This window comes from Lepidochelys kempii, chromosome 6, assembly GCF_965140265.1.
Source record: "Lepidochelys kempii isolate rLepKem1 chromosome 6, rLepKem1.hap2, whole genome shotgun sequence".
Taxonomy (NCBI): Eukaryota; Metazoa; Chordata; order Testudines; family Cheloniidae; genus Lepidochelys; species Lepidochelys kempii.
Window position 1 is genome coordinate 22,149,840 of NC_133261.1, and position 23,601 is coordinate 22,173,440.

The 23,601-nt window shown below is 39.3% G+C and overlaps 1 protein-coding gene across 1 annotated transcript in view; it reads left to right on the forward strand.

Annotated features, from left to right (window-relative positions):
- CHKA (choline kinase alpha) overlaps window positions 1–23,601 on the forward strand; it is a 40,673-nt gene that overhangs the window by 2,945 nt on the left and 14,127 nt on the right. The window contains exons 2-3 of the mRNA XM_073347090.1: window positions 7,274–7,385; window positions 15,166–15,219. Of these exons, the coding sequence (XP_073203191.1) occupies window positions 7,274–7,385; window positions 15,166–15,219 (166 nt within the window). The remainder of the gene's footprint in view (window positions 1–7,273; window positions 7,386–15,165; window positions 15,220–23,601) is intronic.

A 23,601-nucleotide genomic window follows, 5' to 3' on the forward strand; every position in this document is an offset into this window, starting at 1 on the left:
GCCCACTGGCCCGCCCCGCCTTACAGTCCCAGTTAAGCGCCACACCTCTTGACTCTCTCCCAGAGCCTGCACCCTCTCTGACCCTCAAACTCTCTCCCAGAGCCTTAGGCAGGTGGGGGCGGGGTGGAGTTTGGGGCAGCATGAGTGACATTATTGGCCCACTGGGAGGATTTGAGGACTGGCACTGGCCCTAAGGTAAATTGAGTTTGAAATCCCTGCGTAATAGGATGGTGATGGAAAACGGCTACCAGTTTAGATATAGAATATATTGATCCTGATGTCAGGGAGGGTCAAAATATTGTGAATTGATAGCAGAGTGAACCACATTGCTCTGGTTAATTGCACAGCTTTTATAAAGCTGCAATTCCTATAAAATTTTTATATCAATTGCTTTTATGTAACAGAACGAAGTAATATGTGACAATGACAATCATGCCGTTTTTGCTCTGCTTTGGAAAACTGAGCAGAGACATTGGAGATGTTGCCTCTTGCAAAGGTGTTACTTTTTTCCCTATCTGTGGCCATTAATCAGAAGCACAAGGATGGTGTATGCCAACCTTTACTGAGTAGAGTAGCACCTCTCTACAGGCTGACAGAGGAGTCCGTTTGAAGTGCCAAATCGTACGGTGCCACAGAAGTCAATTAATTGAATCTTGTTGCCTTTTCACATACCTTTTTTTCATAGTCCTATTGGAATTGTATTCAATAGCTGTAAATACAGCTTTAAGTGACTTGTGTCACAAGGAACGCCTTTATTGGTCTCCTGTATGATGTGCCTTGATTAAATCTTTCAGAGATGAAGTGCATGAAACTATTGCCCTTGCAAAACAGTCGAGTCAAGTTCAACCTAAACAAGTTAAATGGGGTAGCACAAGGATTCCTGAGCCTTGAAATAGTGTCACCAGTAGAGCACCAGACTAATACACTTCAAAATCAGTCATTCATGTAGGAATTGTCCTTCACCCTGGTTTTGTATTCTAGAAGTAACTTGAAAGGACCGTTTATCCTAAGCTCTGGTCAACACTACAAGTTTAGGTTGAATTTAGCAGCAATAGGTGTATTTAACCCTGCACCCGTCCACACGACGAAGCCATTTTGGTTGACTTAAAGGACTCTTAAAATCAATTTTTGTACTTCTCCCCAACAAGGGGATTAGCACTAAAACTAACAACGCTGGGTCGAATTTGGGGTAGTGTGGATACAATTCAACAGTATTGGCCTCCGGGAGCTATCCCAGAGTGCTCCATTGTGACTGCTCTAGACAGCACTTTCAACTCGGATGCACTAGTCAAGTACACAGGAAAAGCTCTGGGAACTTCTGAATTTTGTTTCCTGTTTGGCCAGCGTGACGAGCTCATCAGCACAGGGGACCATGAAGTCCCAGAATAGCAAAAGAGCTCCAGCATGGACCGAACAGGAGGAACTGGATCTGATCGCTCTATGGGGAGATGAATCCGTGCTGTCAGAACTCCGTTCCAAAGGATGTAATGCTAATATATATGCGAAAATCTCCAAGGGCAAATGCAAGGTGTTTACAATGCTCACAACTACAGCGGTGATCGGAGCAGGCTCCCGCTTGCAGTGCTATGGCATATGCATGGGCAATCCAGGAAAAAGGGCAAGAAATGATTATCTGCCATTCCTTTCACGGAGGGAGGCACAGAGGGGTCACTGACTACATGTACCCAAAACCACCAGTGGCTTCCTTGTCAGTTATCTCAATTTTTTTAATTAATAAAGAAAATGCATGGTTTCAAAACAATAGTTACTTTATTTCGAAGGGGGGAGGGCGGTTTGCTTATGGCGAATTAAAATCAACAAAGGTGGTGGGTTTGCATCAAGGAGAAACACGCACAACTGTCACTCTATAGCGTGGCCAGTCATGAAACTGGTTTTCAAAGTCTCTGATGCACAGCGTGCCTTGCTGTGCTCTTCTAATAGCCCTGGTGTCTGGCTGGTCAAAATTGGATGCCAGGCAATTTGCCTCAACCTCCCACCCCACCATAAACATGTTCCCCCTTACTCTCACAGATATTATGGAGCACACAGCAATCGGTAATAACAATGGAAATGTTGGTTGCGCTGAGGTCTGACCAACAGCGCCAGCGAGCTTTTAAATGTCCAAAGGCACATTCTTCCACCATTCACACCTGCTCAGCCTATAGTTGAACTGCTCCTTACCACTGTCCCAGGCTTCATGAGCCATGGGAGTAAGGGGTAGGCTGGGGTAGGTATGACCACGTGGTACTGCCAGCTGGGAGAGCAGCCTGAGGCAGAAGCTTCCAGTTCGCAGGATAGCAGAGTTGCAGCGGAAGCGGTGGAGTGAGCAAAACACCATTGAGGATGGCTAGCAGTGCTATGGAGTCTGCGTGGTTAACCCAGGAAAAAAGCTGCAAAACAATTTTCTGCCGTTGCTTTCATGGGGGGGGGGGGCGGCAACTGACTACATGTACCCATACCACCCATGACAATGTTTTTGACCCATCAGTCATTGGGAGCTTAACCCAGACACTAGCCATGGTACTGCGGACACATTCTGCTGACTTAATGGACTTTGTGGGGACACACACAATCGACTGTATAAAATCGCTTCTGAAAAATCGACTTCTATAAAATTGACCTCATTTCATAGGGTAGACATACCCTAAGACCAGTAAACAGACTATACCATTCTCAAGGGCTTTACAAGGGAAGTAAACATTAACAGTTTGTTTTATGTTAAATGCTATTTGGAGATGTAGGTAGACCTAGTGTTGTAGTCATGACTCTACATGATCTATTTTTGCTCTTCATTTGATCTCCGTTATCTTTATTACTTTCTTCTCCCTGCTTACCTGTATGGTTATAAGTTGCCTAGTCTTCCCCCCGCTACATACTTCCCTGGATACTTGCCAGACCACCTGGTCCTTTTTTCCTTAAACATAGGATCTGGTTGCTTTGTACCATGTTTCCTTGGATATTTGTTTCCCACTGAAGATTCTGGTTCCAAAGGATTGCTGCTGTTTTCTCTATGTAATTAGCAGCCCCTGTAGAAGCACACAGGCTAGCTGCTTCTCAGTGGTGGCTTTTTTAATTTAATTTTTTATTTTTTTAGTCCTTCATCACAAAGGGCATAGATATCTGTAAAAGCAGCTGAAAATAAGTAGCTAGTGCTATGTGAGTAGCTAGCTCTCTGCAGATAAGTTTAGGAAGTGCTGATCTACACAGCTTTTTTTTGTGGGCCTCTGACATTCAGACTCCTAGGATCCCATTGAAGGAAAACTTGAGCAATACAATATGACCAGGTCTACCATGCTGTGCTTTTCCCAGACCTCTGAGCTTTTGGGCATCTGAAAGAGCTGTACCTTTTTAGATAGTTGTGAGATCATGGCATGACATACACAAAGTATTGATTTAACTTAATTGGTGTAATACAGCGCAAATTTTAAGGGACATAATGAAGTATAAAATGTAGTTTTTAGCCTACTACTTTATCCTGGTCACCTTTTTTGAAAGATGAACCCATATTACCACTGTCAACAATTATACTCCCATCAGTATTATACTATTTTTTCTTTGCTGTGAAGGGAAATTCCTGATAATGCTGATAGGAGAGGCAATAATGAAGACCTGTTGCAGAAAAGCAATATTATAGAGACAATGTGGGGTGAGTGAATAAGCTTTTTTCCCCCAAAAAGCAAAGTGGAACTGGGAACCTTTAAGTATTACTAAGTAATGTTCTGAAATCTGTGGGAGCCAAAATAAAGGCTATAGTAATATGTATTGCATGCTAACCTTTTCTAAAAGATTAATTATCTGTCATCTTCTGCCAAAATTTGATACTGGTGCACTTTACTAAGTAGTTCCAGGATACTGGCACAACCACTTAAAGGACTGCAGGATTTCCTAAACACCTTATCCAGCTAAAATATCAACCATGATTTAGCAGTTTTTTCCAAATGCCTGTATAAGTTCCTGTTCCTAACAAGTGCCTCAGCCATTATTTGTTTAAAGCTCAGTTGTGGTCTGAAAATGAATACTAAATAATGGCAGCATAAGCTACTCTGTTTGTCTCAATTATTTCCTATCTGGTGAACTCAGTTAAAGTAAAAAAGATGGATTTCTAATTGCTGTCCCAGCAAACTCAACCTGGGATCCTGAAGTCAAACTTAAGCTCTTTCTCCATGTTACCAGTAGAAAAAGGTTCCACAGGCCAGATTTTGCCCTCCATAAGTGTTGCACAGGTATCTTCAGTGGGTTTGCACAAGTGTAACTGGTCCTGCAACTGTAACTTGGTAATCAATTCTTAGTCATGCTCAAGAATGATTTGAAATCACCTCACTAGACTACTAGATCTACAGTGCTCACAAGTCAAAAGTAACAATGCATTAATCAGCCTGTTATGACTCTATTATATGCAGGGAGCATACCTGTTGAGTAAGAATGAACTATATTTAGTCACGTTTCAGGGTAAAACTGCATTTTAAATAAGACTCGTTAATTAAAGCTAAACTGAGAGAATAACTTATGTTGCATACTGGAACTTAAATGGTTGAACCAATTTATTTCAGTTTTTAAAAACAAGGTTCTCCTGGGCCCTTCTAAGCCATTTCAGCACACTGGAAATATTAAAAGATAAGACTAATAGCAAGTGGAGTATGTGGCGGTAGCTGGCTTCTTTGTAAAACACCACTGTCATAAAGACCTTTCTTTGAAATGCAGTACTTCAGACATTATGAAATTTTGTAATGAACATAGCTTTATGCATTACAGGTAAGAGATGATGCCCATCTGTAATCACAACTGCAGGATTTTCATAGATTTCAGTTATCCTATGATTCTATTTATAAGTGACATCAGTTAGTGTTCTCTTCTTTCCCTCTCAATCTGCTTGCTGCTGCCTTATGAATAATTTACTGGGTGGGAGTATGACATCAGAATTAGAGGGAGGAAACAGATATGTATGGCTGTCTTCAAGGTAATCAGATCACTGATTTACATATTAGAAACAAGTAGGCAATGTAGTGGTAAATTCTTCTGTAGTACTTTTTCACTTGAAATAAGTGAGCATAAATGGGGTATGATATGAGCAAAAGTGTTCAATCTTTTTTATCTTGAAATGATTTAAAGGAGGAGGTTCAATTTACTATATAAAGGTACTGGATATCCAGGATGTTGCCAAGATAATTAAATGCTTGAAGGCTTTCAAAAGATGAACTTGTAATTGGGGTACACAAAGCAGTATTAACTCCAGGATAGCAAAGCAATGGGATCTTGCTGACATGGGAGAGAACCAGAAGTATACTGACATTTTCCCCTTGACAGATACCTGTCTAGCTATAACTAATTGAGGTACCATATTTAAATTTGACTAGATATTTAGCTTAAAAGTATGCTAACTTCCTGGGGTGCCTAACTCAACTTTCATTTGTTCACCCAACATCTCAGTTCTTTGTGGCTCTTGTGATTTATCACTGCAAACTGACCACCATCTTCCTTTCTGAGCTTTTGCATGTTTCCCTGATGTCTTCGATCATATATTAGTATACTACCTAGTAGGGATGAGTAGCTATGATAATATAAACACTTTAAAAAATGCCAGGCTTGCTCATAGAGATGAATCCGTTTGCAGGTACAAGTGCCAAACTACAGCCCTCTGAGCCATCTGACAGATGGCAACTATTATCTTCCTTTTGGAACTATTACAATTGACAAACTTATCACTCTGTCCCAACCACAAGGAACAAAAATAGCCCTAGACACATCTATCATTTTTAGCTGTCCCATTCACGAAGCTGTGAACGAATTCTAACATTTTCAGTTTTCATCCTTTGACCTGCCTAGCTTAATCAACCTTCTTATTCCATTTTTCTTTGCCTATAAAAGGGGCTTCAAACAAATATTCTGCTTGCTATTGGACCACCAACAGAGGAAAATATCACTCCAGATGTATTTCATTTCCCCTCTATAAAACTATCGTCATAGTTGTAGGCAGTATTGTCTCCTCTGACGCTGTTGGTTACTCTTTAAATACAAAAATAACATTTAAAGATGCTATATGAAGATATTTTATTACTGGACTTCATAAGACCTAACACCACTGCAACCATAGGTACAGACCATGTAAGTCTAGTCTGTTTGCACAATGAGCTGACATGCAATAACACTAAATTGTTGTCCGTGGATAGTTAAATAGGTATTTTGACTGATCAACCTGTGCTGGAAGCTTTTGTTCAAGTAAAATTTTAAACTATTCTAGTAAAAGGGGTACAAACTGAAAACCTGGTTCTTTAAAACACCCAAAAAGGAACCTCTAAGATTAATCATATCATATGGAGAGCATATAGTAGAGATGTTTCTTTCACAATCTCTTGTAACAGGTGCTAGTCCCACTACAGTAGGGCTCCCCAGATGAATATTCAGCTAGCTAAACTGAGAGCTAGTGCAAATCAAATTTCAGTACGTTTTAGATCTACAGGTTTCTGCATATGAAACTACCATGTGACGCTTACTTTTTTACTATGGGTAATCAGGGCCAAAATCATGCAATTTCTTTGGAGTTCTAATTAAACCATTAATTGATGGTATCCTTCAATACCTGATGTTACAAGTAAACAAAGGGAGAGAGCATAGTACACAATCAAGTTCGCAGAAGCAAATGAAAACTCCTGCAAAACTTCTGTGTTCATAACTGCATGTCTCTTGTGATAAACTGACTGAACTTTTTTCGGTGCCTGTTAAATCTAATCTCTTCATAAGCACTAAATCTCCAGAAAGAATAGTACAGCTTAGAACAGCATCATTTTAGCTACTGTGGGAGAAGCTCATTAAAATGTCAGTCCTGACTTGCACCATATCTACTATTCTGCTCATGAGCCTTTCCACAAATAGATCCTGTTGCTGTTCACTTAAATAATAAAATGGCCTTTGAAAATGTGGAAAAGTCTTCATTCCTCAGGCTAGATTCCAATGATTTTCTTCGGCAGAAACACTATCCCACAGTAATAAGTCAAACACCTATTTTTTTCTTCCCCCTCAAATAAAAAGGTAGATTTCTGTCCTATACCGCTTCTAATGGCAAGCTATTATCAGCAGTCTTAAAAAAATTTTCTTATTGATTTGTGATTTAGTGATGTGCTGAAGAGTTTGAATTTAGTCTGCATTTAGATCAGGTCACTTATTCCAGATCTGACAGTCCAAAGCCTTGAAATATGTAATAAAGCAGGAATCTGCTCTTCACGGATATGAGACATGAGAAGAATGATCAGTTTTCTGATTGCCTTTCTTTTGTTAGAGGTGGCCTTAGCAACATGCTGTTCCAGTGCTCGTTACCTGACACCATGGAGACGGTTGCAGATGAGCCACGAAAAGTTCTCCTCCGCTTATATGGCGCAATCCTACAGATGGTGAGTACATAGAACATTTTGGGCGTGGGAGGGTTTCTATAGTTTATATCTGGATAATTATTTCAAGAGACTTAAATGATCAGTGTCAAGGCAAGTGTGTTCCACTCTTATTGTTGGGGAATGTTTTTTGGTGGTGGTGGGAATAGATTTCTAGTTTCAGTTTCTGTTTTAATTTGTCGTTGCCTAGAACTTGTACTCCTTTCTATACAGAAATCCTGGCTTGTGTCTATCAGCTGAAGGCTCATTTGCTGTTGGTTTGGTCCATAATGTTTATTTCTGGTATTAAGAGTTTGGAGTGTGATATTCCAAAACAAGGTATAAAATCTGCTGCTGTGTAATCTATAGGAATTTCTTTGGCATCATTAAGATTTCAAAGGACTAAACAATTTGTAAATCCTTTAAATCTTAGCCTCACTTTCACAAACCCTTCTGAGGTTTAAGTTGAAGCTTTGTCAAACATACTTTGAATAGTCTTCAAGCATTTTGTAGAGACCTGTGCTGAGTAGGTGTCTATTATGGTTACTGTAAAACCTATTGATGTACAGTATTTAATAGCATTAAAACTTCGGACACAAACATCCAGTACCCTGCAGCTGTCACATTCTGAAATACAAGTTTTGGAATGAATGCTAGGTGTGACAACTGCTATAGCAGCTTACTAACATGGAGCTCTTTATCAAACATTCTTTCAGTATTGCTCTCATTGCCAATTGGTCAGTACCAAGATTAAAACCCCTTTTAAAGATTGACAGAATTATGTGGCAATATTTATAGAAAATTAACAGGTGAACTTCCAAATGGCATATACAAAACACTTTGTAAAGGTGACCTATTATAAAATTCTTAACAGCTATAACTGCATAACTATGGAACAAATTTTAACCTTATCTACCTTGCTTGACACGTCACACAATAATGTTCAGTTTTTCCCATGTGATTGAAATTTGTCTCTTACTGATCATTAGTTGGTGGCAATTTCCTTCAATTCCCAATCATTTCCTTGGAATAATCTTCTGAATGTTTTATTACATCAGTTAATTATTGAAAATGTAATCCATGCTTCCTTCTGTGAATTGACCAGAAAGTGATAATAGCATCCAATTAAACCTGAAGGTGTCACTTAACTAATCACAAAATGCATCTTATATACACAACCTAAAAATGAGATTCAGGTCCTGACTTTGATTGCTGAAAGCCTGGACCATCGTTCATTTTAAAGGGTTTATTCTTTTGGCCCACTGTAGCAAAGTATTGCGGCAACAGCCATAAGATTATCCACTGGTCTGAAACCACCCAGGCACAGCTGGATGTAAATTAAGAATTCAGTCTGCATTTGGCTTAACTGAATACTGTCTTTTTAATAACTTTTTTGTTTTAGTTAAACCTTCTGAAAGAGAACCGGTTATTTTTAAAAAACTTAATCCATAGTCAATTTACAAAATAGGCTATAGAGATTGATACTAGTATAATTCAGTAAATGATTTTCACAATAGAATAACTTTATTTAATGGCTTTAATTTTAGTCGATCTTAAAATGTTTTTAGTACGAAAATGGACTGCAAAACATCTGTATTTGAGTAATGGAAGGGCAGAACATCTTTTTTTAATAACAAGAGGCTTTGAATGTAATTATGCATTGAAAAAGTTTGGAAAAACAAACTACAAATACTAGAGCTTAGTCACCTGCCTCCTTCCCTCGGGGTTTTTTCTTGACTTACCTCTTTTCTGCCCTGTTCATAAAGGAATCAAAACAAGATTTTGGGCTTTAAAATCTAAGAACTAATTTGTGTAAATTGGTTAAATCATTTGAAACTGTGCATTCAGAACTTTTCTAACCTTTTTCATCTTGGTGTTGAAGGATCTTTTGAGATGTCTAACTTCCTTTATTTCCATAGTGGCAGTGAAATGACTGCTCTTGTTGGTGCAGTTCACTAAGGGTTAAGTAAGCAGAGAAAGTCCCAAGGTAAAACTTTCAGATTGCATTGAGGTTCACAGTTTCTGTCGACCAACATTTGTCTCTTCCAGCACCTACATCTTAAACTCAAATTAAAAGAAGCAAACTGCTTTTTTTTTAATTGGGGTATTTTGGAACCCTCATTTAGGATTGTAGTTAATTTCTGGTGGCATAAACTAAAATGATTAAGCATGGTTAAAGAAGTGAACAAAATTCTTCCCTTTTTTAGTGATTAAAAAGTAGCACTTGCTCAATTTTAAATAAATAGAAATAGTTAAGAAGTTCCTCAGTTTTGGGTCCTAACACTAAAATTATTTCTCTAAAGACCCAGTGATAGTTTTAGAAAAATAAGTCACCACTTGTAAGTTTTAACTCGTTTTGCCGCCTTTGGAATAGCAGTTTTGAACACTTGTCAGTTTCAATTTCTGTTGAAATTGGTGGTGCACAAAGCAAGCTATGCTAGGTTCCCTCATTCAGTGAAGACTGTATTCATAATAAATAAAAAAGGAGTGAAACACAGAAAAGTAGATGACACTGACTTTTTAAATGAAGGATACTGGCACCTTTGGGAGAACCATTTGTTGCTAATAGAAAATGATCCCAGTTTGCTTATTATGAATTTTGGAAGACACAAATGTCAGTACATATAACTCATCAAATATAAACCATGCCAGTTGGTTAAAGCTGCCACACAAGGATAGCTTTGTCCTTCCTCTGTCATAATAGTTTATATGTTTAAGAAATTTTCTGTGTGCATGAATGTGGGGTGGAGGGCGGAGCTGAATTGGCTTGGCCATTATGAATGGTCTCACTGGCATGGATGTTTATACACATCAAGGACTTCTCTTGAGTATATCCTTGAGCAGATCTTTATTTTATTTCTTAAACAGGACAAGTATTTGTGCTTGTGAAAGGTAAAAATACTAACCACATTAAAATTGAAGTGTTTGAGGCACAATGCAGATATGTCACATACATTCAAAGTAAACTAATGCCTTTTGCTGCTTTTTTTCTCATTTCTACCCAAAAGAGCTAAATTGTTACGGGAGCATTTAACTTTAAAACCTCTCAATGCAACCAAGTGACTATTGAAGTGTTGTCTATCTTGGTGTGTAAACTATTGAACTGAAAGATTTGCTAAAGTGCACTTAACATTTTGGACTTTGAGACTAGATTTCATATGCAGAACATTCTAATATTATGTGCTGTTTTCCTATTTAAATTCAGAACTAAATCTCCCTCAAAAGCTCCCACATTATTACAACAGTTGGTACTATAACTTTCAACTTAATTTTTTTATTTATGTACGTTTACCTACCAAAAGATGACTGGAGATTGATTCACATTCCCACTTTTTCTGTCAAAATAAAAGCATTAACTCAGCATTACTGGGGCTTTACATTGTTTAACAGCCAAAACAAATTCCTACATATAAATGAAGACAAGACCTGGGAACTCTAATGTTCTATCTGGTCTCTAACCTTTCATTCAAGCAAACAATTGAACAAGTTAAAATGCTTGCCACATTTCTGTAGAAAATTGTTCCATACCTGCCTTGCTGCCTTTTATTTTTTTGTAACTAAATAAAATGCAGACTGCTGTGTAACTGTAATTATCAATGTTTTCTGTGATTGTTGCTGTTTTTAATGTCTGTTTGTAGCATGGAATAACTACAAATCCCTGGCACTGGCAGATAGCTTGAATGAAGCCAAGCACCTCTTACAGGGGATATATTTGTGTTGGGTGGAGTTAAGGGTGTTCTGAGGGTAATGTACCACTTTAGTTGTATATGCATGTGTTCTCTGCTGCAGGCTTGCCCATGCGATCGTGCCTAGAGCACTCTGGTTTCCAGGTGACAGACACGATTCACGGTATAGTATGAGATCTCTGAAGTTGGAGCATTCTCTACAGCTTTCATTTTTTTTAGTTCCAGGTTTTGATATGTTTAGAAAATAGTAAAACTTAAGTAGAACAGCTAGTTTATGCTGTCTAAATATGTAAAGAGTAACTACAAATACCAAAATATTGCACAAAATATTCCCCATTCCTTTCTTCTGCTCCCTCATTAGAGAATGGTAACTTTGTCTGAAGTCAAGAGGATTAGAGATGTCTTGATATAAGGCAGAGTTCCTATTGCAGGTCCTAAAAAATAACTAACCAATTCCCAGTTGCTAAGATTTAGATGAAGTTACTCTGGTCTCATTTCATTCAGATTTGCCTAGGTACAAGGACACACACATAACACAAGCTATAATCCTTTTCAGGTGGAACTCAATGTCTGAATCAATATATTACATTCTGCTTAATAGAGAGCTCTGGGCATCCCTTTTACCAGGTAACTTACACATCAATTTTCACCATCTGACTTTAGAGTCCAAGGAGGACTTCAGGTTTCTACTGGTACTTGGTAATGAGTTGTACTGACCAGATTTCAGGGTTTAAAAATGTTTCCATTCTGTGACTCAGTATGCATTTAACTCTTTTGGTCACTTGAAACAGTCACCAGCAATGGAGTAAATCCACAAAGTTGCAGGTTCCAGTGCTAGAAATGAGCTTGCAAACTAGGAGCTGGGGACCATTGCTTAAAGCATAGCAAATTTCACTACCCTCAGGCTTGTGCTGACCAGCTCACTTCCTCCAAAGACTCAGGGTTGTGTTAATTCATCTTCCAATAGAAGCCAGCTTGTCCAGTAAATCCTGGGGTGTCAGGATGAAAATGCAGAACTTAAATTCTCCTTGTCAAACTGGCATATGTGATCAGTGTAGATAGATGTAAACCAGTCATGTTCTTAACACTTAATTAACAGTGAAACAATCTTTGCCATCGAACAGCAAGAAACCTTCACATAGGTCAATAGATTCTGTATAGGGTTGGAGTGGGAAAAATTTAAAGATTAGTTACTCAAGATCAAGGGTCTGTTGGGAGGGAGGGGAATCACCTTTGGCTACCAGCTCTAAAGACTTGCAGCAACTTTTCTACCCCCACTTCCCCTCCTACCTGCATCTTAGTATTAAATAGTTGTCCTCACTGGCACCTATTAACCTTGAATTTATTAGGTTTACTTTTAATCTGTTTTGTAAGCAAACTCCTTTCTGCAATAACAAGAACACTAGTATACAGTCCTACTTCAAGGAATGGCCCACCACCTTAAAATGGATTTCAGAACATGTATATGTGCTTTCCAGTTAACAAAATATTTCCCTACAGAAATCTTGGGAGCCAGTCCTGGTTCTCTACTTCAAATAGTTCATCACTTCTAAAAAAATCTCTTCATTGCTCTTAAAGCAAACATAAGATCAATAGCATTGACTCTTATAAAAACTAGAGTTGAGCTTCTGATAGCTTGTGAAGTGAGCTCTATTATGGGAAAAATGCATTCTTGATGGCTGTTTGGTCAAGAGTAGGAGAACTACATGCACTGTCTGTTCGCTAACTGGTGGTGCAAGAAAATAATTGTCTCTCAAACATTATTCTTACAGGTGACTTCCTGATCTCCATTAAAATGAGTTTTTCTTAACCTCTAATATCTAAGCCTTAAAGAAACTTTTCTCACAAAAAGCTCAGTCCAAAAGTATTCACTAGTTACAGATCCTCCTTGTCAGACTATAACAGGAGCTTTATCTAATTTTGCACCATGACTAGATGGACAGCCATCTGTGTACTACTCCACTCTAACCCTCTATTCATAATTGCAAACGATTAATTTCAGAACTTTCCACATTCCATCTTCTGCCTTGCTTGAACACTTCTAACATTTTGTGCTGAGGTAACAGAAAAGAAGGAATGCTGCAGAAGTCTCGTTTTCTGATGAATCTGCAGTACACATCCATCATTACTTTCTCCTAAAGATATAGTACAGTAGATGCCCTTAAGATTCTCAGGCACCAATCTGAAGAATAGTAATACAAGAGTACTGACCAATCTCTTGATACTGGTATGAACCAAATAAATTGAAAGTGATACCTATTCAGGTCTTGGAAAAAGCCATCTAATCCACTTAACTTCTGATAAACTGAACCATTCTAGGAGCATCATGAAGCAGGAAAGACTCCTGGATGGTGAGTAACCCTTGGCTGTTCCAAGAATATTGACATAAGATGCAATAGTGATATTGACATAAGACACACTTTTCAGAGGAGTCCTTTTGTACAAGGCTTAACATTATTGCTTAATTACACATTAGGCTCAGTGGGTGTTTAAGACTAATTAATTTCATTGGAAGGAATATATGCTAATTTAGTAGCCTTCATATTGTCTGCTAGGAGCTTAGTACCTTGGTGGAATAGGAAGTACTTTCTGACAGATTCTTGATTATATCAACTACATCCTTGCTGTAACTTTTGAAATAAATACTGTAGCTGTATTGTTTGTGTAAATCATTAGTTTGCTGTGTGGTACTTAGGGCAGATGGTGATTAACTTGTATTTTGTTCAGTCCACACTTCCACCCTTGGTACAGATATGATGTTAGAGCTTTGGAACAGAAAGGTATACTCATGGTTCCATTAATCAAATGTTTCTGTTCACATCATGAGATGGAGGCTTCCTTTATGGGCCTTCACAGTTAATGTGGTTTGAATACACAAACAGCAATGTTGCAGCAGAATTGCAACATCAGTAGCAGCCACACACAAAATGCTGAATAGAACTAAGCAAATATTTGCTTGTTTCCTTACCTTCAAACCCTTTAAGAGACTATGGTTTTTATTCCCATTTGCATTTTAAATGTGCAACTTTATTAAAAGCATGTGCCACTGAGGGTTCAGCTGCTGAGGGCATGACTTGTTAATGTTTTGAAATTGCTTTATGATAGCATTAACAAACATAGCACAATGCATTACGCATGGAACTGAGTGTTCGCTTGTATTCAATTTAATTGAGGCATCTTATGCTTGTTCTCCATATATACACACCATTTGTTTGAAAATTTAAGTCCTAGATTTACAAGAACCTACAGTACATGTAACAAATAGGATACACATATAGTAGAGCTTAGTGATTAAACTAGATAAACTTTAGTATTTGTGAAAGCTAAAAGGTGATCTGATTATCTAGATATAGCAAAGCAGGTACTCTGCAAGCTTTCTATTGTAACTCTGCCACTACTTCTCTCTTCATTCAGACTTGTATGTAATCTGACTATGATGTATCTAATGATAGGTCTATATTTTAAAAGCTGCCGCAGCACAACTAGAGCTGTGCCGCTGTATCACTTTAGTGAAGATGCTACTGTGCTGACAGAGCTTCTTCCATTGGCATAGTTAATCTCCCTCTGCAAGAGACAGTCACGTTGATGTGAGAAGCACTCTGCTCAACATAGCACTGTCTATAGCAGGGTTTAGGTCAGTATAACTGCGTCACTCAGGTGTGGATTTTTCACAGCCCTGAGTGATGTAGTCATACCAGTGTAAGTTTGTAGTGTAGACCTGGCCTAATGTCTTCACTGTTAACTTTACTTACAGGAGGGATGTTTTCCAAAGTAAAATGTACATAAATATTTTTAACATTAAAAAGATTCTTCTAAATATTCAATAACAAATCAAAATTCTGTCTGAAATACTGGAAAATATTTGGCTTCCAGTATATTATGGGAGTGGCATGATCTCAATGGCACATCCTTTTGAAAGCTTTGGAGTGAACTACTGTATGCAGTGAGATAAGAGTGGTGTGGTCAGATGTTGGAAACTAGTGTTGTAGATATTACTGATTAAGTCAGTGGAGAGTTAAATAGTTAACTGTAGCTGGTTTTATTTACTCCCTCTATTCTGGTGGTTGCTGATTATGTTGGCTTTCATCTTCTCACTATCTAATTTTTCTCATTTATAGAGGTCCTGTAATAAAGGAGGATCAGGACAGGCTCAGAAGGAAAATGACTTGCAGGTAAGTGTAATAACTCTGGTTAATTTTGCATTTCATAGAGATGAAGATAGGAGCACATTTGTCTCCTGTGTGCTCATAATTTCAGACAGTCTAATAGCCTGTCTCAACATGGGTATGTATGACCACTGTTGCTCTTGGAATTGTCTCCCTTTCTCTGAGCCACTGATCTACGAAAATGGAGGTAGTTCAGCTATTTGCTGTCTTTCCCAATCTTCTTTCCTGTATCATTCCAGTGCTTTTAGTTAAAATGCCAGAACTTGGACTCCATTTTCTGTCTGCATGCCAGAGATTTGTGACTTGAATAACACAAGTCCTATGCATTGTCTCAGAGTTGTCAAAATGTTTCTTGCATGTAGAAAAATCCTCCATGATGTTTTTTCAAAATGGAATTCTCTTATATAAAAGATATCATTTGTGCAGGATTCTCATTCCTAGTTCTTAACTCCTTGGTACCAGACTGATAGAACTCCCCTCGCAGTCCTTTGTCCTGAGTAAGGAGCAGTAGAACATGAACCAGGTGCTCTGCAGGCTATTGTGCAACACCATTCTGCTATCCTCAGTCATTTTTCTTCTTGACCATGGTTGGAGAGGAAAGGAAACACATAAACACTGCTCTAATGCAAAAATACTACCACCTTTTCCCATACCCGCTACCTGCTAATCATTCCATTTGAAACTTGTAAATTCTTAAGTATTTTGCCTCCAGCACTTGGCATGTTTTCTGGTGGTTTGGTGGTTGGTTATCTTTTTGCATTTAGCATCTGCTTTGGTGGTTCCACATAAAAGACCAAGGCAGAAGATGTGTCAACAGCTCTCTGATGCACTCCATGCAGCACTGTATAGAGGACTCCAGAATTTCTCCCCTCTGCATTTGTACACTCTGACAAAGCGTCTATGCAGGTATTTGATAGGATTGTGGATTTAATCTTCTGCCATAAAGACCACAGAATTGGCTTCAAGACATTCCTCTTGGGGCACCTGGCACTGGCCACTGTCAGAAGACCAGATACTAACAAAGGTTAGATGGACCTTTGGCCTGACCCAGTAGGGTCATTCTTATGTTCTTGCCTTGCTTCAGCGAGTTCATGAATTCCTGTCAGGGTGGATTTGGTAGGTTAAGGAAGCACACTTGGCTGGCTCCAGGTAAAATTTCAGAGAAAGTTGAGGCTATTTCAAGGAGAGTAACAGCCTGCAAGTTAGAAAGATCAACACTAGTAGAAATATTCAGGGTTGTCATGTAATTATCTATCAATTAATAAAACACTAGTTCTTGATAGGTCAGGATTTCCTCCTTCAATCCTATAAGAATATATACTTATAAAAATGTTAATATCTGAATATTAGCTTTGATCCAGAATAGGTTTTAACTGGTTTACCACAATATATATAAATTTACATGGTTATTTGGTAGCTTCTGACAGATGAGAAAACATTCACTTGATCCTTGCTCTTGCTAGTGGAGACTGAATTGCTGATTGGGAAAGATTTACAGCTGACATTTGGCTGCAGGTATTATTGTATAATTTCTCAGTGAACATACTTTCATTTTGCAAGTGATACAACTTCAGAACAACTGAAGCTTTGGCTCTGCATGGATAACAGGTATCTGATTATGCCTGCAATTTGTTGCTTAGTTCTGTAACCTTGAAACATCAATTTTAATTAGACCATTTGCAGGCTAAAAATTAACAGGTCATTTTATACTGCGTAAAACAATACAGAATCTTTTTTTCAAAGGCATTTGGGTAAATCATTAACCTAGTAATATGGCAGTTTCTAAAGGGCCACTTAATCAGATTTGAGATGATAAACTTGCCTCTAGGTTTAAACTGAAACATTAGACCTTGAAAAATTTCAGTATAGATAAACAGTAAGGCTTTGTAAATATCAGTCTGTATGGTAATGTGACCAGATTTTCAGATGTGCCTTTTATTTAATATTTCCAAACAATACATGTGGATTAAGCATATGAAAGAGAGAATCAGGGAAGATTAATCAGCCACCCTTCTTCTGAAGGTTCATAGAAGAACCACACTGACCTAGCTTGAGTTACCATCTCTAATGCAATATTCCAGAACTTGTCCTTAGAATTTGTTCTAAACCAGGCAGTCCCTGGTTCTTAATGTGAATTTTATTTTAAAACCATGTGCATATTGTGGTGTAACACGTGGGGTTTCACTAATGATGGTGAGACTTACTTTGCTTACATTCAAATTAATATGAATGCTTTGGATTACAGTCTTGGGGCCTTTTAGATTCTTGCCACACCATTGGTCTTACAACACACTTTTTAGTAAAGGGAGGGCAGATTCCTTCCATAGGAATACATAAGTTCCTAGTTTTCTTTCTAGTACTATTAGAACAATTTAGTAAATTTGATATGTAGTTGTGGACAACCTTATTCCTGTCTTCAACAGTTTGGCAGCTGTTGCAGCTTAATGCTGGCAAGGGCAAATGGGGAAGCCATCACTTAGGTGTGGTCTGTAGAGTACATGAAATTCCACTCCCTCATGACTGACTTGCTTCTCATGCATCAGAAGTCCCAAGCCTTCTTGATAACCTGGAATGAGCAAGTGGTCTATGCAAAAGCATGATCCATTATGCTGCCCCACCAACAAAGCATGACTCCATCACCTTTTAGTCTCCAAGTATAGCCATTCAGTCTGTGGTATCTTCAGAAAAGGTATAACTATAATTCTACTTTTCTGAGTATACTCTTTGAATTGATTCCCACATTTCCCTCCCAGCTTTCCTTAGGATGAAACAGTCAAAATATTATCTAATGCCTAAGGAATATTTGACAGAGCTAAATCATCTGGAATAAACATTTTGTCCTTTAGTCTGAGGAGACAGGGTAGATTAGTAGAAATCCAGTCAAATATCTTCAGAGGTGTAGAATTAGATGAGCAGTCTCTTCAGCTTTGTCTAAACCAAATATGTCTTTATCTAATTAGGTACTTGCCTGGCCCCATCACCATATTATCCAAGTACCTTCAGAGGAGTGTGCCGCTTCACCTTCTAGAAATGTGAAAGTATGACTATCCAGATGACCTTCATTTTGGATCTGAAGCATCAGTTTACTTGAAGCTTTAAATCTTAGATGATCCAGAGTGCGTAGTCATAAATAGGCTATTTGTTAAAAATCTGGTGCCTCTGCTAAACTTACCTTGTTGATTGTCTATTCTAACTTGAATTTTGGTGCTTGGCAAAGCCTCAGCAAGAGCATGTGAAACTATCGGGAGTGTTTTGTTAGAGGTATTAATTCTGCCTCAGGAAACTAAGATGGAGAAACACTGCATGAAGGAAGGGGACACAACCATTATGTGCTGCACGTGTCATACCCCTCAGATTTGCCACTAGCAGTATTTTGAAATCCTTAAGCTTTGCCTTGTATTTTTAACTCAGTATGTTAAATACTTGTGGATATACCTGTCTTTCTATCCTTCCCATCTTACACTGTAGAATATTAGAGATTTGCAAGAAGGATTCCACCAGAACACCTTAAAACTAGTACAAAGACTTCCCTGACCAGAATACCTTCATTCTAAAGGTTACTTGCTAGGGTATCTGATTCCAATATACACACATTTCAAAGTAAGAGTTGCTCAAAAGACCTCCCAAACCTAGATTTAAATTGCTTACTAAGGAATCCAGTGTTGATGGTATATTTCCAAGGGCACATTGATGGGGCCATTCTACCATTCAGGTCAGGAGTAATTTTGCAGAGGAAGATCTCAGTTTCCACCCTTTCTGCAAACACTTGATGTGTTGGGAAAGGGGCTTCAAGCACAAAGGATTTGGCAGCAGGGGAAATCAGGGGAGCATCTGTCTCTTTGGACCTCCTGAAGGCTGCAGGAGGGGAGAGCCTTAAGAGGTTTAAGATGCCCAAGCACCTCCTACAAGCCTTAGACATATTGGAGGTTATCCTGACCCCTAGATGTTTGACTGTCAGTGTACTTGGGAAGACACCAGAGTATATATTCCTACTTGGTTCATGTTCTCATGGTTTTCTTTCAGCTGTGAGGGGTAGAGACTGAGTCAATACAGCTGTAGCACACACTATAGTACAAATATAGTGAGGCCAGGGAAGGCATTGTGAAGTCAAAGCTATGAGAAAACTAAAGAACTATGGAGAATAAGACCTAAGCCAGGAGCCCAACAAAGCCAAAAGAGCTGCTGGAAGCAGGAGCAAGGGAAGAAGCAGACTCCAGAGTGTATTTGCCCCTGGTAACTCTTGCAGGAAAAATGCATTCTGCACCCCACTATCTGAAACCACTTTTTTTCAACCTGTCTAATGCCAAAAAAGTTATGAAGAGCACAGTGTGAAAATTGTCCTCATTCCCTACATTGTATAAGCTCTTCTGGGCAGAGGCTGTCTTCCTGTGTTTGTACAACTTCCATCAGTATCCTGATCAGCACTTTAGGATTTACTGTAGTACAAATAACTTCCTCTTAGCATAACAGGCAGATCCAATGTGGTCTCTTCTATATTATGGTTTTTACATCTTTACAGAGCTAATCTTGCACATGGTGACAGCTACACTTCTGTGATGTTGACCTTGAGTGAGCAATGTACAAAAAGGTCTAGACTGATCATGGCTAATTTCTAATTCCCTTCCATTCATATAAAAATACTGGAGTTGATGGTGTTCATGTGATGCTGCTGCTGGGATGTTTCCAAGGAGAGGCAGCTTTTGTAGAAGAAAATGTTTAATATTCTTCAAATGTAGTACTTGCATATCTACTGTATAGATTTGATAGTTTTGGTTTATTGTATCCTAGAGATGGAGCCAGAGTCTTAATAAAAATCTATTTGCATTAGGGTTTTATAAGACATTGGGTTTTTTCTTCCCACCTTTGTTTTGCAAAGGTTTATTACATTATTCCTAAAAATAACTAGGTCTGTTGCTGCTAAAGAATGACTAAATTTGCATAGGTGCAGGGAAAATGGATCTAAAGTGTTCCAATTAAGGATACACTGAATATTCTACTTTGGGTCACTAAATTTAGTTTCTCAAACTAAAATTTTCACCTTAATCCAAACAGCCATAGACAAAGTCCACTTTTATTTTAAATGCTGAGCCCCATACTTAAGTGTAGATAGTATTGACTTTTTTGTATTGCATGAGATTAATTTAGAGTGTTAGGATACCTTAATGTTATTCACTAGTATTTATAGCACCAGTCCAAGTTACCATTTTCCTGTTCATACATGGTCTGCAATGTTGTAACAAGTAGAATAATTGTAGATGGAGGTGGTGCTGGAAAACCAAAACTGATAAGGTTTAATGTACATCAGTTTTGTGTAACCTAGCCTTGGCAATGATTTGCTTACCACATATACTTGATGGTTCTCAGGGTACCCAGGAATGTGAGTCATCTTGTTACCCCTACCTTCAATTAAAGGGAGTCTTACCTGTGGTAGGCAGGTGCTATTCGGGACCTAACAACTAGCTATCACCTAACTAGCTATCACCATCTTTCTCCTGAAGGTTAACAAGAGGCACACCCAGTCCCCAAGTGCCCTTCAAGCATTCCCCTGTGATATCCAACCCCTGATGCTGGCTACTTACAGAAATCCCAGATCGGTTCCCAAAGGAAAAGCATACCCCAGTTTGCTAGTGACCTTATATCATGGCTTCCTGTATGATGTACAGCACTTGTGAGCACTTAAATAAACCCTTTTATCTTTTCTTAAAATAAAGGTTTCCCTAGAAACAATAAAGTATGATGGAAACAAGTCCATTACAATACAAAACAAAATGCAAATTAGGTCCTTAGTTACCTTTCCTATCGAATAAAGAAGGTTTTCTCCCCCAAAGTTTAGTCTGTTGCAGAGCTAGTAGACTTCACAGGAGCCAGGATCCAATCTTTGATGAAACACCCACACTCAACAAGATGGCTCTACAGTGAATGGGTACTGAATACCTTTCCTTACACTATTATAGTGAAAACTTTATTCAGAGCCAGGGGGATCTGCTGCCTGCTATAAATGTTTCTTTTCAACTCCAACTGGTTTCAGTTGTTTGCAGTTGTCTTTGATGGTTTTCCATTGTCTATATGGGGATGAGGCAAGGGTAGACAATTGAACTTTGCATTACATTATTGACTGACCAGGGAAAAGATGACCTCTACCTCACTTGAATGGGCCATCTCAGATCTGATTCCTTGTTGACTTGGTTTTACTACAAGACCATAAGGCCTAGTCCTTCAAGCAGTTGCACGTGCCCAGCACACTAAAGCCAGAGAACTTTGCCTAGCAGTAGCTGTAACGGTGATGTTCATGTCCTTTCCTCATAGCTTCTACCATGACTATATAAAGATGGTGCTGCTCCAATCCCCCTCTGTTCCTTCTCATTACCCATGGCCAGAGTTGGAGTGTTCAATGTGGCATTCTCTTGATGTTGATTTTAGGTCTTCTGCAGCTTTCTTGTAAATAGTTTATAAGCTTGAGCATAGTGATTGTATCTTGGTTAAGTATAGTTAATTAGGTTAGCGGTGTTATTAGTAGAATGCCTTCACCAGGATTCAAACAGTCTATCATGTGGGGTTGCTATTCTTAACTCTGATCCACACACACGTTGTTTACTGTGCTTGAGAGTGGCACATTAAAGAAAGGTGCTCCATCTTCAAATCTTTCAAAAAGAGAAGGCAGATGGCAAGGGACTTGAGACATAAGGGACTTGATGGAGCTGGCCATATAAAGCCTGTCGGCACTGGGAACCTCCACCGTACCAGCTCCTTAGACAATGTTAGAGTCTGAGAAGAGATTGTTCCTTGGCCAGGCACTGAGGCCTCCCCCAGGAAGAAAAGGGATGGTTTTCCTTCCTCTCACTTTCTGAGGAAAAGAATTCCTAAAACACAGTGGCCGTTCCAGGTGCTGGGATAGTCGTCGTCCTCATCAAGGAGTGCAGACTGGCACCGTGACTCTTCAGTGTGGGTGATGGAGTCAGGCCTTTCACCCACTCTCCAGTACTGAGACATCAATTTGAGACTCTCTCATTGACTTCAGCACCATCTGCAGGATGTTTAGTCCAATACTGATGGAATCCGCATCAATTGTTTGCCTGGTATGTCAGTGGCAAGGAATGTCAGACCTGCTTTGCCTTTTAGTCCATTTCCCAATTGTCCAGGGACAGATACCTGCAGGGTCTCTTATAATAATGAAGGCAAAGGCTGAGCTGATTAGAGGTTTTCCAAGCATCAACAATGCCTTGCAATCAGAGTGCAGTCAAAGCTGTCCTCTGTACTGATCCTAAGTTCTTCCCTGGCACAACTGCTCTCCTCAGTACAAGTATTGTCTGCAGTACAGACTTTGCCCTCAGGGTCATTACCAGCCTCCACATCAATTCCTCCCTTCCCACTGATATCAAGTGGGAGAACCATACAGTTTCCCGTCTTCAGAGCAGATTTCTTTATTGGCTTTTGTACCAGTAGAACCAGCTCACTGGATCTCAGACAAGGCTGGCTGTTTCTTTGCTCTCCACTGTGGCGCATCCTTTTCCTCTGGATGCTGATAGCAGTTAGAGATCAACTCAGGTCCTCATCACCCTCTCCATCTTCCACATGCCAGTCAAGGAGGTAGAGGCCTCCATCTGATTCTGATTGGTGTACCAGTGCTGGCACCATTCCCGCAGCAAAGACGGGCTCTTGGCCTGGTACCTTCTGGCTGCTGATGCCTATCTCTGCCCCAGAGAGAGGCCTTGGAATCCATGGAAGGTTCCCTTGTTCCTTAAGATCAGGATCTTGAAACCCACTATAGGGCAAGATCACCAAACCAACCAGTGGTATCCCTTCAGCCACCTATGTTAAAGACTTAGGCAGAGGACATTTGTCTTAGAGCAGGCTCAAGCAGACTCTTGTGGCTCCTCTTACACATAGACTTAAGGCCAAAAGCGACCATCATGATCATCTAGTCTGACCTGCACATTGCAGGTCACAGAACCTCACCCTTTCTCTCCTGCAATAGACCCCTAAAGTGAGTTACTGAAGTCCTCAAATCATGATTTAAAGGCAAGTTACAGAGAATCCACTATTTACACTACTTTAAACCTGCAAGTGACTCATGCCCCATCTTGTAGAGGAAGACAAACAGGGTCTTGCCAATCTAACCTGGGGGAAATTCCTTCCTGGCCCCATGTACAGCAATCAGTTAGACCCTGAGCATGTGGGCAAGACTCCAACAGCCAGACACCTCTGAAAGAATTCTGTGTAGTAACTCAGAGCCCTCCCCATCTAGTGTCCCATTACCAGCCATTGGAGAGGTTTGCTGCTAGTAGTCACAGGTAGCTACATGCCATTGTAGGCAGCTGCCTCACACTATCCCCTCCATGAACTTACCAAGTTCAGTCTTGAAGCTAGTTAGTTTCCCCCACTGCACCC